Source organism: Empidonax traillii, unplaced genomic scaffold (assembly GCF_003031625.1).
Source record: "Empidonax traillii isolate 1590-97213 ecotype Southwest subspecies unplaced genomic scaffold, ASM303162v1 scaffold1220:size151964, whole genome shotgun sequence".
Classification (NCBI taxonomy): Eukaryota; Metazoa; Chordata; class Aves; order Passeriformes; family Tyrannidae; genus Empidonax; species Empidonax traillii.
Window position 1 is genome coordinate 35,874 of NW_020956413.1, and position 17,628 is coordinate 53,501.

Consider the following 17,628-nt stretch of genomic DNA (forward strand, 5'->3'; position numbering starts at 1 on the left):
TCCATCTCTCTTCTAGGTTCCCTTTAGGTACTGGAGGGCTGCTCTAAGGTCTCCCTGGAGCCTTCTCCAGGCTGAACAATCTTAACTGTCTCAGCCTGTCTTCAGAGGAGAGGTGCTCCAGCCCTCTGATCATCTTTGTGGCCCTACTCTGGACTCAGTCCAACAGGTCCACATCCTTCCTACGTTGGGACCTCAGAACTGAATGCAGTGCTCCAGGTGGGGTCTTACAAGAGCAGAGTAGAAGAGAAGAATCACCTCCCTTGACCTGCTGGTCACCCTACAAAATAACCAAAAAATAGTAAATAATCACCGCTATCTAACAAGCATCTAGAGGTGGGGCATTTCTGTTAGAGTACATACACTGACTCCTGATTTTGGAGCCTAAGATTTTCCGGCTGGGCAAGTTACTAGGGATCTGCCTGGGAAGTTAGGAGAACTCTATTCCAGCCTACTTTTGCCCACAAATATGTTCCTCAGGTAGCCTTGTACAAGACACTATCCACGTCCCTTTTTCCCACCCATAAAATGCAGTGAAGGTGGGAGTAAAAGTGTTGGAAAGTGTTGGTGCCTTACATGTATTTGTGTATGAAACATGTGGAGATGTTGTTGTTTTAACAATCACCAGGTATTTCTAAAAGTATACCTGTATATATACACACACCTACACACAACATCACTATTTGTGGTTTTCTCTGGTACACATTTGTGCTGTTCTGGGACAGGAACAGCGCTGTGGGATTACTGAAGTGATCCATTGACAGTGGCAGAAGATTCCTCAGAAGGAGATGCAGGAATCTCACAGCACAGCACATCAGTGGGACAGTGACATTATTTCATATGTTGAACCACAAACCCTTTGCCATTATCGGTTTACCGTTATCATTTTACCTTTGCTCTTCAAAAAGGAAAAATAGAAATAATAACACAGCTCAGTACCTGTTCCCTGTGTGTAAGCTGCTATGAAGAATGCCGCTTGATTGGATCTGCCTGGAAAAGCAAGACCAACTTCATGCTCTTTTCCATCACATGAATGTTTTCCATTCCCAGAAGTTAATGCAGAGGTAACTTTGGCATTCACACTTACAGGATGAGATGGAGCACCAGTACCGTCTAGCGCAGTAATCACAGGCAGAGAACACCCTCAAGCTGCTGCTAGAACATTACAGACAGAAAGTTGGGGGTTTTGCTCAATTGGCTTTATCTATCCTAGTTTTGCGTTTGTGTTTTTGTTTGGTTTTTTGCTTGTTTGTGTTTTTTTAAATTAAAAAAACCTTTTCTTATGGAAGAATCGAGAAAATTCAGAAACAATATTTTTTATTCCTTTAAAAGGCATGATTCCGTTTAACTAACCTTTTTAATAGAAAAATCTTTCAGTCTTACTAAGTTTCTATATTGAACCAGTTCCAGTTTCTCCGTAAACGGCAACATTTTAGTGCTTTTCAGTCTCCACTGCTCTCGAGACCTTCGGACAAACGGCAGGTGAAAGCCTTTTCTCCCTTTAGCACATTCTCCACGCCGTTCCCCGGGCCGGCTGCCCCTCCCCTGTGGCACCGTCCGGCTGCTGGCTCGCCCTAGGGCCTCACTTACCTGCGCGGGTGGGCGCCTCGCCCGGTTTCGCGGGACGCCGCTGGGAGGCCCTATCCCACTGCACCCTGTTGAGTCTGGGTGATGCCGCCCAGCCCCTGACTCAGACCGCACGTGTGCCGGGTGGCGCCTGTGCACAAACTTCGTTCCTTCACGAAGACGCGAGTATCTCCAGCGACGCATTTGCGGCCGCGGTGGTGCCACCTCGACGGCCCGGGTGCCCCTGCAGGGAGGGTGAACACGGGGAGAAGGGCGGGACGCCGTGCCACAGGTCTCCTGTGACAGAGGGGGTGTGGGTCACGCACCCGGCACCCACGGCCCCGCGGTCCGCGGCAGGGGCGTGCGGGACCCCGCTCCTCGCTGCCTGCGGCGCCGCCCGCCGCCCTCCCCGTGCCCGCCCCGCCGGGGCCGCCCCGCGGCAGCTGGAGGGAGGGAGGGAGGGAGGACGGGCGCGGCTGGAGCGGCAGCCGGCGAGCCGCGGGCGGGCGGGCAGTGCGGGAGCATGGCCCCGGCGGGGCGGCTGTGCTGTGCCGCGCTGCTCTGCGGCGCACTCAGCCTCTGCAGCCTGCAGGCCGCGCCGCGGCAGCCCGACACCCTCTATATGTGGATCGACGCCCAGCAAGCGCGGGTCCTCATCGGTAAGTGGAGCCGCTTCCCCCGAGCGGCGGGCGGGAGCTCAAAGCGAAGCGCAGCCCAGTGGGGCTGCCGCCCACCGCGCCCCTTTGCCTTCCGCAGGCTTTGAGGAGGATATTCTGATCGTGTCCGAGGGGAAGATGGCCCCGTTCACCCACGACTTCAGGAAAGCTCAGCAGAGGATGCCCGCCATCCCCGTCGGCATCCACGCCATGAACTTCACCTGGCAGGCAACAGGACGGGTAGGTGTCGAGATGGGGCCGCGGCAAGAGGCGGGGGCGGCTCTGTAAAGCCGGGCAGGTGTTTCGGCCTCGGAATAGTGGAGGAAACCCCCTCCGAGGCGTGCCGGGACGGCTCCGGGTGCGGGTCGGCGGCCGTCGTGCCCCTCGCCGGCCCCGCGTGGGCAGCGCCTCCATCCCAGCAGGGCGCCGGGACACGGGCGGGCTCCGGGACCAGCGAGAAACCGGCGCTGGAAGTCGGGTTGTAAGATGCATGGGAGAGCCGGGTGTCTCGGGCCGTGGAGAACTCGCAGACTGGTGACGCGTGAGCCAGAGTTCACCTGGAAGACCCCAGTCGCCTGCACTTATCATAACATTTCATACCGGACACAAGTTGCATGGATGCAGTTTTCTTTCGACTTTCTTTGGCTTATAAACATGCACTATGGGTTATTCATTGATCTCTAAGTACTAAATGTGCAGGCTTAATTTGTAAATGGTAAATCTGATAAATAATAATTCACTTCTGTAAACTTCATTTTATCAAGTTGCAAACCCATGTAAATCTGCAGTGTATTGAATCCCTTTGGAATCTTTTGTTGAAAAAGTAAGAATTTGTGACATATTTTCATGAAGAAACATATGCATGATTTGACACACTGACAACATATGTTGAATTTGCATAAAGCTGAAACTTGTTAGCATACATTATCATGGATACAGGAAAAATCATGGTGACATAAAAACCATGGATAAAATTAATTCATTTTTACAATGCTGAGCATTGATTTTATATAATAAGGAGCTTGGTAGTGATTAAACAATATTTACATTTAATTACTCAGTGAAAATTGATTGTATAATTCAGCTAATTGCAGTTTCACAAAGTTGGTTGTGGTTTTGGTTGTTTGAAAATACTCTTTATAGCTACAGGACTTGTTTGGTGTTGTCTGAGGCGTTGTCTGAGGCCTTGCAATTTTTGCTGTCCTCACAAAGCCTTTGATTTTAGGAAATGCTTCATCCCCTCCTGTAGAGAGGGAGGGGAATGTGGAGAGGCAAAACTTGCTCACAAAGGCTAAGTGACTTGCTCAAGGTCTTTGACATTCCCATTCAGCTTTACAGAGAAAACAACTTTGTACGCCAAGGGCTGGCATTTAGATACCTAGAAATAATGAGTGTTTTTTGGGACTATATCTCCTGCCCTGTTTTTCTGCCAGCTTCAGTTGCTGTTCATGATAAAACTAGCTCTCTTTGGAAAGGACGATTGAGGTGTGAGACTGAACCCTGCTCTTTTTCTCTTGTATTTCTTTCCTGTGCTCTCCTATCCCGCCTTTGCTACCTAGATGTAGGTAATTAGGAAAAGATGGTTCTAACACTGATTTCAGTGAGAAGAGTCACAGACTTAAAGACAGTACAGGCAAATGTTCTGCTTAATGCAACCTGCAGAACAAAACACCTTCTGAGCAGCAGCAAAGCTGTTTAACCCATTAGTCCTCCTCCTATTTTCTGAATTACTGAATTCCTCATAGACAGAGCATAATTACTAAGTGAAATACCTAAATGGTTAAATTAACATCATGTTTCTCCAGAATTTCCAATATTTTATGAGAGGAAGAAATGAGTACATTTTTTACTTTTTTTTTTTTTTCCCCACTGTTCTATTTTGGTTCTAAGTATACACATTCTTAAAAGTTTCCATTGACACATCCAGGAAAGTGTGAAATACTTGCTACCGTTATTACCTATACTTTTTTTCTGAAATTTTTTACGTCAGGGAAGAGGAAATGGGGAGTGGAAGTTAGGGGAGAGAAGGAGAGGAAAAGAAGATAAGGGAAAAGTGGAAAGAGGAACAAGAAAGGAAGAAGGAAAAGAAATGGAAACTAGTCCTTTTTGAAAGAAGGAGAGCATTTGAGATGCTGAAGTACTAGTCCGCTTTCTGTAAAACAGCTGTTGACCAACATACAGTTACCTCCTGTTTGTTAAAACTGAAATATTTCTTCTGTGAGTCTTCTGCCTTAGAGATCTCTTAACCTTGTATTCCACTTGAAATTTGAAGATGTTTCTCTGGGGTTCCAAGGTTTTGGTGGCTCTCAGTAGCCTTTAGGAATGACTAGACCCTTTTTGGATCTGTAGATAGACTTCTGAGTAGGTACAGGAGATCCTGCCCATGGCATTACAAAGTTCCTATCAGCAAGATGGGGGAGTGAAAGAGCAGCTGGGTGAGTGTCTGGCAGCCAGACAAGATCAACCCACCACACCTGGATCTCCAACAGGGCACCTTGCATCCCTGTTTACACCTGTGGAAAGTGGGTGTAAATATCGTGTGGGTAGATTCCGTCCGCCTGCTTCTGGGACAAATAACGATCCAAGTTCTAGGCAAGTAAAAAAATTCAACCCAGGGAGTGGCAATGCTTCTCAGTCCTGCACTACTGAATATTCTAATTCAAAAATGTCTGCTGAAAGGCACATTTTAAGGACTAAATTATACCTGTGTTCCATGTAAGCTGAAACGGTAAAAACCCTCTACATTTAGATACTGTGTTTCTGATACAGTGGCCTCTGTGTCCTGGATACATTTTATGTGAGAAAGATTTTGTATGATAAACAATTAAAACCATTTTCCCTAGAAAACATTAACCAAAGAAAAGCATTAGTTGCTTTTTGTTCATAGTCCACTGCTTATAATTAGTTATTAGAAAACATAAAAGGAACCCCAAAATTTAAGGGTCTGAAGGTGTTGAAAATGGTTTTTTTTATAGTGAAGTCAGAATGAGCCAGGGGTTACAAGACGGTTAAAATACTGCAAAATGGGATTGTCATGTTTTTATGCACTTTATCTTTTTACCTATGAATTTCAAGGTTACAGATGTTATATTCTCTTTAGGAAAAAAAAAAAGTAAACTGATGAAATTGAGTTAGAAAGGTTGCTTCTTGATTTAAAAGGTTCAACAAAGCAAAAATCACTGTTAATATATAGTATACAATAGGCATCTGTGTAACCACTAGAGCTCATTGGTGTCCTTCTTGCTTTTATTCCAAATGGCAATGTTGTTGTCTGCAGAAGATTGCGTTTATAAACTTTCCAGTGAGACTCTATCATGCTGACTAATGCTGTGGCATGTTTTACTGTGCCCACCAGTGGAAAATACCAAAGATTGCAGTGATAACATCATCTCTACGGCATTTAGGAACTTATAACAGGTATTTAAGCTCCAAATCCACAAAACCCAGTATGTATGCTTAACTTCCAGTGAGATTTCTGACAGAAATAAAATGAAGTTCACATGTGAGTGAGCATTGGTGGGAGAGAACCTTATTAAAACAAAAAAAAGTTGATTAGTGCTCAGTGACAGAGCAGCAACCAGGTTGATTTATTAGACAAGGGGTGAAAAAAGAAACCAAAAAGCAAACTGGAGTTTTTGTCCTGTAGCAGTCGCTGGTCTGATCCACAGAAACAGTCAGTCTGGGCCACAACCTGCCCAGGCTGCTTTCCTCCTTTCAGATATGGGAGAAGTATTTGGGGTCAAATGAATTATTGTAGCAGCTTACTTCCCAATCCCCGCTGTTATGAGTACCCCACAGCTCCTCTCCTGGTGCAAGGTTGAATGCATGCCCGCGATGTGGCATCTGAAACAACTCTCAAAGAGTAATTGATAACCTTGAGTAAAGCAGAAAAATGCCCAACTCTTAGAAAAAGGGGATACATGTCATCAGTGCATTTTTTAGCATTGTTTCTATATTGTAAAGTGAAGGTTAGGAATGCTATATAATTAGCAGTTCCTGGAAGCTAATTCTGACCTCAGCAATGTGACCATCAACCCCAAATAGCTCAGCTGAGTTTTCTGGAATTGCCTTATATTGCTGAGGTGTAGCCTGACCGTGAAAGTAAAATGGAATATCCAGCTATGAGCAGAACAGACCACCAGTTTTAAGGCATTAGTGATGCAATAGGGTGCTCCATTCAAACGTGGCTATTTCCCTGATGAACTGAAAGAAACTAAAAAATAGTGAATTTCAAAAGATGTAATTGTTCAAAGAAAACTTTTCTTCAAAGAAACTGCTGAATTTTTTGTAAATATCTTATTATTTGTAAATATCTTATTCATAACCAGTGATTACAGTGATGCTTTTCAGTTTAAAAAATTTAGGGTTTTTTTCCCCCAGCAAAAGTATGGCTGTTCTCAAAGTTTGGTCAAAGTAATTGCATAAACTCGCACTCTTGAGATTTACAGTAGTACCTTCACTGTGGTTTCCTGTCACCAGACCAAAATTTCTGTGTGGAATGTGAAGATGTTTACATATTGTGAGCATGATTTTTAGACAGGGGGTTCTCATATCAAGAGCACAGAACCAAACCGTTAATATTTAGATTCTGCTTAGCTGTGGTATTTTGCATCTCTGTGTTGTAGACATGCCACCAGGGATCAAAGTAATACTGTGGAGATCCCACTTTCTTAGTAAAGCAAGCATGTGCCAGCCATCTGTTCTATCTGCTGATAGAAAACAGCAGTAAAGTTTCTCAAAGTTTTACCAAGAAGAAAAGGGGGGGATTTATTGCTCAGCAGAGATGAGTTACAAAGCACCTTGTAGTGTAAGCTACATCTGGTTTCCTTAGTAATTTACATGGTATATGTGTAAACTACACAATTATTCTTTTTACACAGCAGTGTAAAGCTATGTTAAGTAAACCATTCTTCAAGATTTTCATTGTTTATCCTTTCTATAAATATTCAAATACAGTTTTAACAAAAGAAAGCTGGAGTAATAAAATATTTTCACTGCTTTTACAGTAGTGGCTGCAACGTACAATATAACTGTTGAAACGCACTGGAACTAACAAGGACACCCCAAACTTCAAGAATGTATTTTGTGAAAATGTACAGATTTCACTCCCTGTGTTACTAATAGCTTTTCTGAAATATAAAATCCAGGCTGTATTGCTTTCCTCTTCTTTATGGAAGTGAAAATGTTTTCTGTCAACATCACCTCTTATTTTTACAGACAGTTTCACAGGTATTTTCTTAGTGGTCTGAAGTTAATGCCATTGCAAGTAATACCAGTGAGTAAAAAGTAAGAGTCAACCAGAAGAATTTTTCATGTATTTAACATCTTCTGTTGGTATCACACTTTCCAAAGAGGTTTTTTGGGTAGCTACGAGAATGATTGACTTGCTTCTAGCCAAGTAAATTATGTCCTAGGGTATGGAGATACATAAGGAATAGGGTGTTACCCAGAGCTTTCAAAACCAATATGTAGTAGACATTTGCATCACGTTGAACAGAGTTGTCAGAACTGTATACCTTAGCTCAGAACAATGAGTTCCTTATTAATATTTTTAAGGCTTTCAAGAAAATGCATCTCCAGATATCTTTTATTTTGCCTTCCTGTGGCTTTACACTTGGCTTGCCCGAGTTTGTTCTTCTTCTATTTTCCTTTTTGTGTACAAATTCCATCTTTTGAAAGATGCTATTTTACTTGCATTAGTTTCTTTTATTCTTCTGTTTTACCATATTGGATTTTTTTTTTGTTTTGCTGAGAGGTTGTTGCTTGCTTATTTGCTTTTTAACTCTTTATTTGTGGCCAAGCTCTTCCCTATATCAAACTGTAGACCAGACATGGTGGAAATGTAATACCTCCCTCTACAGGCTGGCAGGGCTCTGCCTGCTGCAGCCCCTGGAGGCTGTAGGCCTTCTTTGTCACAAGAGCACATTGCTGCTTCCTGGTCAACTTGGTGTCCACCAGGATCTCCAGGCAGTTTTCTACTAAGCTGCTTTCCAGCTGCTCAGCCCCCAGCATACACTGGTGCCTTGGGTTGTTCCTCCTTAGGTGCAGGATATTGCCCTTCCCCTTGATGAACTTCATGAGGTTCCTCTCTGACCATTCCTCCATCCTGTAGAGGTCCCTCTGGATAGCAGCAGGACCTTCTGGTGTATCAGTTACTTCTCCCAGTCTTGTACCATCCACAAACTTGTTGAGGGTGCACTTTGTCACAAAGTCCAGGTTATTAATGAGAATGTTAAACAGGATGAGACCTAGTATCAGCCCCGAGGTACACCACTAACAGCTGGCCTCCAACTGGGGCAATCCACCTTTCTTATGTAATGCCAATTCCTTGCTTCATCTGTGGGAATGTTGTGGGAGACAGTGCTGAAGGCCTTACTGAAGTCAAGGTACAAAAAAGCCACTGGTCTCCTCTCATCCCCAAGCTAGCCATTTACAAAAAATGAGCCAGGCAGGAATAAAAAACCGAGACTGGCTTGTACAATCACAGTGAAGCAGCAAATCAAAATCTGCCTCAAAAGAAAGTAATATAAATAAAGCAAATACATACTGTTGTACAGAGGGATTAGCTATGATACCTGAAATCCACCATGGCATGTGGATTCATAGTCTGTTCATAGAACACCTTAACAATGACTTGCAAAGCTTCAGGGTGGATTTTTTTCAGCCAAAAAGCAAGAAAGCCCCTGGATTTTTTGTATGTAGAATGAAAGTTTACTTTGTTTTGCAACTAACTGGTGGAGTTCCATCTTGTTTGACTATACAAGGAAAAGTGGGCAATTACCTTGAGCTGCTTCAGCGCTTGCTGCCATCACAGCCAAATACTTCAATAAATAACTTGAAGACCAAACCCTGCCTTTAGAGCTGTCCCACAAATCCTCCAAAGTTACCCCTTTGCCTGGATAAACAGCTAGCTAAACCCAACTGATCCTAAAGGAAATAAATATGACTAACATCAGACCTGGCAGTCTCCCAGCCTCAGGTTTTGGCCTATCACCAGGGAAAACAAACTCACCAAACAGCAGCCCACTAATGAGAAGATCTGTCTCCAGCTCTGAAGCACATAAACCAAGAGCAAGAGCCACAGAGGCAGCCTGTGCAAAGATAGCTGGGCAGAGGAGGAGAGGGCAGGCTCTTGGACCATCCTGACCATCAGAGAATGAGTTCAGAGCCTTCAGTACTGTGATTATGAACCTATTTTTTCTCAGACCACAAGGAAGGCATGGAGAGATCACAATTTGTTGATGAGCAGAAGATGATGAGCAGAAGATGATGAGCAGAAGGCTCTTCCTATAATGTTTTCTCCTTGCCCTCAACTTGCAAATGTGAATATTGATATAGCCAGTGAGAATCTGACACTTAAAACTGCATAGGCAAATAATCGAGTCCATTGAACACTTTCAGTAAGGAGTTCAAGTACCAACTTCAACCTCTTCCTTTTAAACTGCAGTAAACACTGCTTTCCTTTTTCCAGATTTGAGCCTTAGCCAGTTCTCTTTCTTGCAGAGATTCTGGGAAGTAAATTGAACTGTTGAATTGGAGTCCATTTGAGTAACCAGGTTGAAACAAATTTATTTTTCCCCTGTGAAGCTACGGATACATGAAGTTGCTGCAAGCAGCTATGTGCCTGCAGTGTTCCTTGCAGGGCCTCAGGGAGAACAGGCAGGTTTCATAGCAGAGCGCATCTGTCATCTGTCAGAGAGGAAGGAGAGGCAAAATACAGTTACCTGGGTTTGTAATCACAAGTGACAAATTACATGCATAGCCATATTAAGAGTTGGGAAATAAATAGCCAGCAGGGCATATTGGCAGTTGCCTTGGTTGATTTGTTTGTTTGTTTGTTTGTTTGTTTATGCTGGTGTGCTTTTTTTATCTCCTTCCTTCCAGTTTTTTAAAGGAACATCTCTTTAGATTGCACAAATATGATCTGATTTCTGTGTTGGCAAAGGAGAATAGCTGAAAGCTTGTGACTCAATAGGTTGCCTCCCTCTGGTCAGAGCTGTGACATGTTGGTATTAGATACAGGGTGGAGAGGCTTGTACTGTCTCTTAAGGCAGAAATTAGAAGCCTTCATCACATCAAGAACCGCATGGGTTTCACATTTATACTTGACATAACAATAACTTTCCTTTGATGGGACAAAGTCTGCATCTTATCCTACCTGCTGACAGAGTTCACATTTGAATTTTATTAGTGTGAATACTCTGCTTAATTTATGGACCCTTTTTAGTTGTCCTGCCGAACATTTACAGGCAAGTAAACTTCATAATTTTTATAGTGTTGTGATACCACTATTACTTTCATTCTGTGATTCTATGAATTAAAACCTGACAGTAGAATTACAAGATTTAAAACATTTCTAAGTGTGTAACATATTTATATAATACCTTTATTCATCAAAAAAATAGTTGTTTTCTCATCCTGTGAAATATAATCAAGCAGTAAAAATTCATGAAAATAAATTATTGGGAAATATTTAAAAGGATGACTGATCTGAAATTTTGCTGACAGGAGGAATAGTGACATGGAGGCACAGAGCTTACCGTCTCTGCAAATTATTGTAAAATCTCTTGTTACTCCACCCCTTCCCAACCTCGGCAACCTCAACAGAAACTTCTATCTGTAGGTTTATATTGATTTGTATATTTTTGTTCCTGTCTGCAGAGCCTGAGGTAATTGCAGTGTGGTCTTTCCCCTTTGTGGTTTAGAGCAGGTGATGGAGCATACCCAGGTTCTTCAGGATTTCTTCCCTTCCCCAGTCCAGAGGTCTCATGAAGAGCAGGAAGCAGAAAGCCATTTTTGTGAGAGATGAAAAGAGAGGGATGGCCTTTGCTTCTGTGAACGTGGTATTGTGAGAGTCTTCCTTCTCTGATTCATTTATAACCATTCTCATTAAATCAGAAGAAAATCCCCAAACTAATCCTCTCTGCCCAGAGGAGAGTTGTGCCGGTCTCCTGCTCAGACTCTGTCTTGTTATTCCACTCAGGAGAGAGGAAGGTGGAGGAAGGAGCCAGTCTACAGGGACTTCCCTAAGTGTGATGAGACATAGAAAGGAGGGCTGGAGCTTTTCTTCTAATCTGAATAGAATTGCTTGGAGTGATACTCAATTATGAGAGTTTCCAACACTCTTTTGCCCATTATTATTATTATGCCTTGACATCAAATCTGGTTTTCGTACCCCAGGCACATTCACAGGACAGTTTACTTTAAATGCATAAGCATCTATCTGATGATAATCAAGCCGCAGAGATGCTTAGGGGAAGCTTGCTTCTCATCTCTAATTATAGACTTCCAGATAAGTCAGATTTTAGTAGTGCTATAAGTAAATTAGTTCCTGTGGTAGAGTCTAAGTTGTATTTCTGGCAAGCACAAGATGAGCTACTGACCACTCTCAATGGCTAGAGAATATCTGAGAACATTTCTTTGAAAAAGCAAAAGCCTTGGATTAAAGTTTGAACAACCTGCATGTTGAAAATTCAACTGTTAACTATACACACCTTTCAGTATATCATGGAAAGTGGACGTTTTAACTGAAATACATTGTTCACCTGTTGTCTTTCAGGTGTATGTTAATAAACTACACATAAATCATAATTTTTCTGAAAACAGACTTCTACTACTTTGCATTTGAAATATATGTGGATATTTGCATAAGACCAGCATGGTTTGGGCTTGACATTTTTTCCATATGTATTTCCCCAAAACACATTTCTAATGAATCTTGTGGTCAGCAAGTTGTGGCATTCCAGTTTATGCCACCCTTAATACACATGTATCTCAGTTTATTAAATACAATTGAAAGGTTACAGCAACAAACTATTACATTAAGGTAGTTGACCTTCATGTGGAAGCATATTTTCCCCTAACCTCTGTGTGTCTTGTACTGCACAACTTGCAACCAAGTGGTTTATTGTGAATCTGCATATTAAGGTGTCCAGTTGACTGAAAGAGCCAAATTTTTAAAGATTACTCATCATTTATAACATCCATTTCTGAGGAAATCTGTAGGAGCAGTTCTTTGGTTGTATAAGAAATCACAGTTACAGAAGAAGCTGCATCGAGTTATGTCTCATCTATGAGAATTAGTATGGGCTCATGTCTTAATGAGGTTTTATGTCCTGTAAAACCAGAGTTAAGTCCGTACATATAGCATTATTCACTGGTATTTCCTGATTTCAGACTGTTTAATTGGGTGCCATAAGACTTCTTGAAACTTTTTATTAACACAAGTGGGTTTTGTATAGCATTTCCTCTATTTCCCTAATCAAAAAAGAAGATTGAAAGGTAGAAGGGATTAGGAAGAAAAGTTACTTTGTTCCTCAGAGATTTAAGTTTAAAAATAGTTTGCATGTTGTATGAACCAAATGTAGTGTGTCTCTGCACTTAGAGTGGAGCAGAGACTGAATCTCCTTCCCCACACATTGAGGAGGGTGCGGGAGAGCCCCTTGTCTGAACAGAGCTGGAGAGAGCTGGTTATGTGGCACCTTCCTCAGCTGCAGCCTCCTGAGCTGTACCTGCTGCACGGTCCTTCTCTGGTACGTCATAGGAGATCCACAGGAGGGAGCCCCTATGCTGTGTGCACCACCCTGATGGCAAAGGCTGTTGGAGAGTTGGGCTCACTTGGTTCTGGGTCCATGTTCCAGTGTGGTTTGCTTGAGCACCTCATGGGCAAAAGCAGCAGAGTATGGGCCTTGCTTTTGCACCAGAACAGCAGCATCCTTAGCTGAGACAAGTCATATCCTGACCAGTGGATTCCCTCAGTGGCAGGCTGTATGTATGGTTGCAATGGTCACAAAGCCTCCTGGTGCAGCATCCTTGTCCATAAGATCTCTTCCATAAGACTCTGTATGACATTTTTCTATGATGTGGCAAGAAAGCCACTTGAAGACAGTTGTGCAGCCTATTCTCTGTTCAGCTGCCCAGCACACCTATGTGGCCTGCCACAGTTAGAAAGACAGCACTTGGCATCTGTCTCACTTTCCCAAGAGGTGTGTCATATTCCATTTACAGAGTACAGCTCCGTGGTCATGTTTCAGAAATGTTCTTTTAGTCTGAGGTTGCTGCAAAGAAAACCATTAACATGAACTGCTTAAAACCGAAAGCTAAAAAAATATGACAAACCTGAGTCAACTTGAATTATTCCAGATGTATAACCTTAATGAGAAATAACAAGGTATTTCTGAGGGTGGGATCATGTGTTTAGATTTTTCATTTTTCACAGAGATAAAAAGCTTTGTGTTCACACGATGGCTCTGGCAGTGCCATTGGAAATGCATGTTCTCTGTTGGGGTGCAGGTTTGGTTGGCTTCAGCAGGCCATTGGAGGAACCATCTTCTTGCAATGATTCTCAGCTTATCTTCTTCCCCCCACCGTAATAAAAGGATAATGAAATTTGACATCTGTCAACAAAATGAAAACAATTCACCTCACTTGCAGTGCCATTCTACAACAGCTTCTATCAGGCTGGCAGCTGACACTGTCCCATCTTTGTTCCTATCCCTGATCACATATTTCCATTCTCTTTCTTGTGCTAGTGCTGATGTGGCTACTCAGGAAGCTGCTCTGGTTGAAAACTAGCCCTACAGAAAGAAGTGATTAATTTTTAACTTGGTCTGCTGTCTTGGTTAGCTCATCTCATGGCTGAGGAGAAGTGTCTGAAGAGTGTGGAAGTGCAACACTGCAGTCTTAGGCTGCCTTGAGCTACCAGAAGTTTGGTAAGTCAAATCAAAACAGAGAATCAACTCCCAAACCCCAAGCATCTTCTAACTGGCAAAAAATCAAGCAGAACCAAACAAATGAACTCAGCTGACTGATATCACAGTGAGTCCCATTGAAAGTGACAGGGAGGGTTTGGCCCACAGGCTGGTATGCAAGTACAATTTTTGTGCCCTGCACTGATCACAGAATCACAAAATCACAGAATATGCCGAGTTGGAAGGAACCCATAAGGATCATGGATTCCAACTCTTAGCCCTGCACAGGACCATCCCTAAGAGTCACAGCAGGTGCCTAAGTATATTGTCCAAATGCTTCTTGAACTCTATCAGGTTTGCTGCTGTGTGACCACTTCCTGGGGAGCCAGGAGCCAGCTCCCAGCCACCTTCTGGATGAAGAACCTTTTTTTAATATCCAACCTAAACCTCCCCTGATAAAACTTCAGGCCATTCCCTCAGGTCTTGTCATGATCACCACAGAGAAGAGATCAGTGTCTGCCTCTCCTCTTCCCCTCATGAAGAAGTTGTAGACTGTGAGGAGGTCTCCCCTCATTCTCCTCCAGGCTGAACAGACCAAGTGGCCTCAGCAACTCCCCATGCAGCTTTCCCTCGAGGTCCTTCACCATCTTTGTTGCCCTCCTTTGGACACTCTTTACAGCTTAATACCTTCCTTATGTTCAAGCTGAGGTTGCCCCAGTGCAGAGCAGAGCAGGACAATCCCCTCCCTTGACTGACTGGTGATGCCTGATGCCCCCCAGGACACAGTTTGCCCTTCTGGCTGTCAGGGCACTGCTGGCTCATATTCAACTTGCCATTAGCCAGGACCCCCAGGTTCCTTTCTGTGGCACTGCTTTCCAGCATCTCATTCCCCAGTCTGTATGAACATCCAGGGTTGCCCTATGCTGGGTGCAGAATCCAGTTGTTGTTGAACAATTCCCTTGTTGAACTTCCTATGTTTGGTGATTGCGCAGCCCTCTGATTTGTCGAGGTCTCTCTGCAGGACCTCCCTGCTTTCGAGGAGGCAGCAGCTTCTCCCAGTTTTGTGTCATCTGCAGACTTGGTTAGTATCCCCTCCAGTCCTGTGTCCAAGTCATGTTGAAGAGCACAGGGCCCAGGAAGTAGCCCTGTGGAACCCCACTAGTGACAGGTCACCAGTCAGGTGTTACCCCATTCACTGTTACCCTCTGTGCTCAACCCGTGAACCAATTGCTCACCCACCATGTGATGTGTTTATCCTGCTGTGTGCTGGACATTCTGTCCAGAAGGATCCCATGAGAGAGAGTATCGAAAGCTTTAACTGAAATTAAAAAAGATTACATCAACTAGTGATGCAGAGAGCAGACTTGACAGCTCAGCAAGGTTTGTGGTACTGGGCATTGTTCTTGTCCAGTGTTTCTTTCTTCCTGAAGGTAATGTGGACCACACTCAGCCCAGAACTATTCACTTCATTTGTAATGAAGGCTGGTTTGTGGGATTTGGGGAATCTCCAGCAGCCTATGACTTCAGCAGAAATTAGGGATTGCCAGCACATCTGGGATGTAATGAGTGACAAAAAGGACGATTTGGTCTCAGTCTGCAAGAGCAGGCCAGATTTACCAAAACTGATCTTAGCAAAACTCTTGAATCCCAAATGGGACAGTGGTCTCAAAGCATAGTATAGACTTTTGCTGTCATTAGACTCCTGCTTGTTATTCATCAGAGGTAAATTTGGCTTGGGGAGGTCCACACATTCATGACTGAGGCTAAACTGTCCCTCTTGCATTTTCTCTAATAAAAGTGATGTTAAGGTCTCTCTCTTAAAATATTATTCTGAGGGATTTTCAGCTCATTGTCCTCTCTGTCAGGATTTGTACTGACGAATGATAGGTCACATTGTCCAGAGTTAAAAAAAAAAAAAAAGAAGTCACAGCAGAAGGATGCAGCTTTCCTAAAATAAACTTCCCACCTTTCTGAATAAGACTTATTCCTGCAAGTGTGTTCAAAGGGTTCATCTGGAAGCTGAACTTGACCCTGAGTCAAGTCAGCAGAGTCCAGGCTGTGTGAAGATGCCTATGCTGTGAATAGACTCCATCTGCACCCAGGGAGAGAGAGAAAGGTGGTTCAAGACAGCAGGTAAATCAGACGCTGACTGGGCTGAATTTTCTTTTGCAAGTGCTGGTCCTTCTCCTGTGAGTATACAGGAAGTCAAAAATGAGCTGCCTTTAGAGCAGATATTTAATTTAAATGCTGGGAAATACACTGCGCCTTAACTCAAAAGGCTGGATTCTGTGAGGCTGGTGCTGTAACCCAGGTATGAAGCTGTGCTCACCCTGCCTATAGAAACAGCCCAAAAGGCAGAAACTGTTCGGTTTCTCATCAGAAACTGGGGATAAGATTATACTTCCCTGCTTTACTCTGAAGATAAGTCCATCTTGCTTTGAAAAATTTAGTGTATAGTTACAGAGGACATAACTGTGTGGAGGCCTGTATGGTATATGGAAATATATGTTGCACTAATATATGACTCCATAGACAAATTAGTGTGATTTCAGGTACAACAGCAAACACGAGTTCCTTTTCAGGTACACTTATCAAATATTTTATAGTAGTAGATTTAGTTCTTTCATGGTAGTATTTAGAATTTGCTTTGGTCAATGGTAGACTGTAAAACAAGAACAAAATTGCATTTTCAGACAGAAAGGCATTTGAAAATGATCGCAGCGGATGTTAAAAGAGCAGTTTTAAAGAAGTCTTTCCTAACAACTAGTCAGGACAGAGTTGAATTTTTTTCAAAACCTTTTCACCATAACTTTTAAACACTCATTTGCCTAAAAAACAAGGCTAAAGACAATTGTGTGCTGAGCAGTAAATAAAGAAACTCTCACTCAGAAGTGCTGCAAACTTTCTGTCATATGGGGACACGAAAGTGGAAGCATCCCTCTTTGACACTCTTGAAGGACTCCAGTCGGACAAAAGCTGCTGTAAGATTTCATAAGTTGGGTTCACTGCTTACATTTTGAGGAGAGATATTTATATTTATTATACAGGAGTGCCAGTTAAAGCCAAGAGTGAAACACATGGACTCAATAAAGGCCCAGTTACGTGACCTTTGCTGTTTGCCAGGCTTTTAACTTGTGTACGTAATTGATTACACTTTCATGAGATCATAATCAGAAGGTTGTTCTTTGGTAATGGTGTGCTAGAGGAGCTTTATCCTCAACTTCAAAGCCATCCTGTGAGGCTTAAGAACAAAGGGTTGGAAGTTTGAAGCACGGCCAAAATGAATCTGTGTGCATTATCCATGTTTACCACCATTCAAGAAGTGGATTAGCGTATTCTTCATCTGTGAACTTTTCCTCATCACATCAGATGAGCCACCATCTCTAAGGTTTACATTTGTGCTTTTAAAACTATTCTGCTTAATTAAATGTAGTGTCTGTTCAGACCTCCATCAGAACTAATCTAAATGGTTGTTAGTGCAATCATTTCCCTAATTGTAAAGGTTTTATTGAAATTATTTGAGATTCTCTGAAAAGAATTTTCAGGGTAATTATTGATATAAGTAAGTCTATTCAAAGCTGGAAACTGCAAACAGTCTGTAATCTGTGTAAAGATGAACTCCCAGGATAAGCCAGCCAAGCTTTTTACTTATTTTTAAATCTGTGAGGGGGAGAAAATAACCTTGCAGTTTTTTCTCAGTGTAGATAGAGCCACATAGA

At 42.9% G+C, this 17,628-nt stretch overlaps 1 protein-coding gene across 2 annotated transcripts in view; it reads left to right on the forward strand.

The window, feature by feature from the left end:
• The first annotated feature begins 2,047 nt into the window (after positions 1-2,047).
• WIF1 (WNT inhibitory factor 1) overlaps positions 2,048-17,628 on the forward strand; it is a 42,464-nt gene continuing 26,883 nt past the window's right edge. Inside the window, exons 1-2 of one of the 2 annotated variants that reach the window (XM_027905907.1) lie at positions 2,048-2,222; positions 2,320-2,459. In XM_027905907.1, coding sequence (XP_027761708.1) covers positions 2,087-2,222; positions 2,320-2,459 — 276 coding nt within the window. In that variant the 5' untranslated portion in view covers positions 2,048-2,086. The remainder of the gene's footprint in view (positions 2,223-2,319; positions 2,460-17,628) is intronic. The other variant, XM_027905908.1, reaches the window with a different exon arrangement.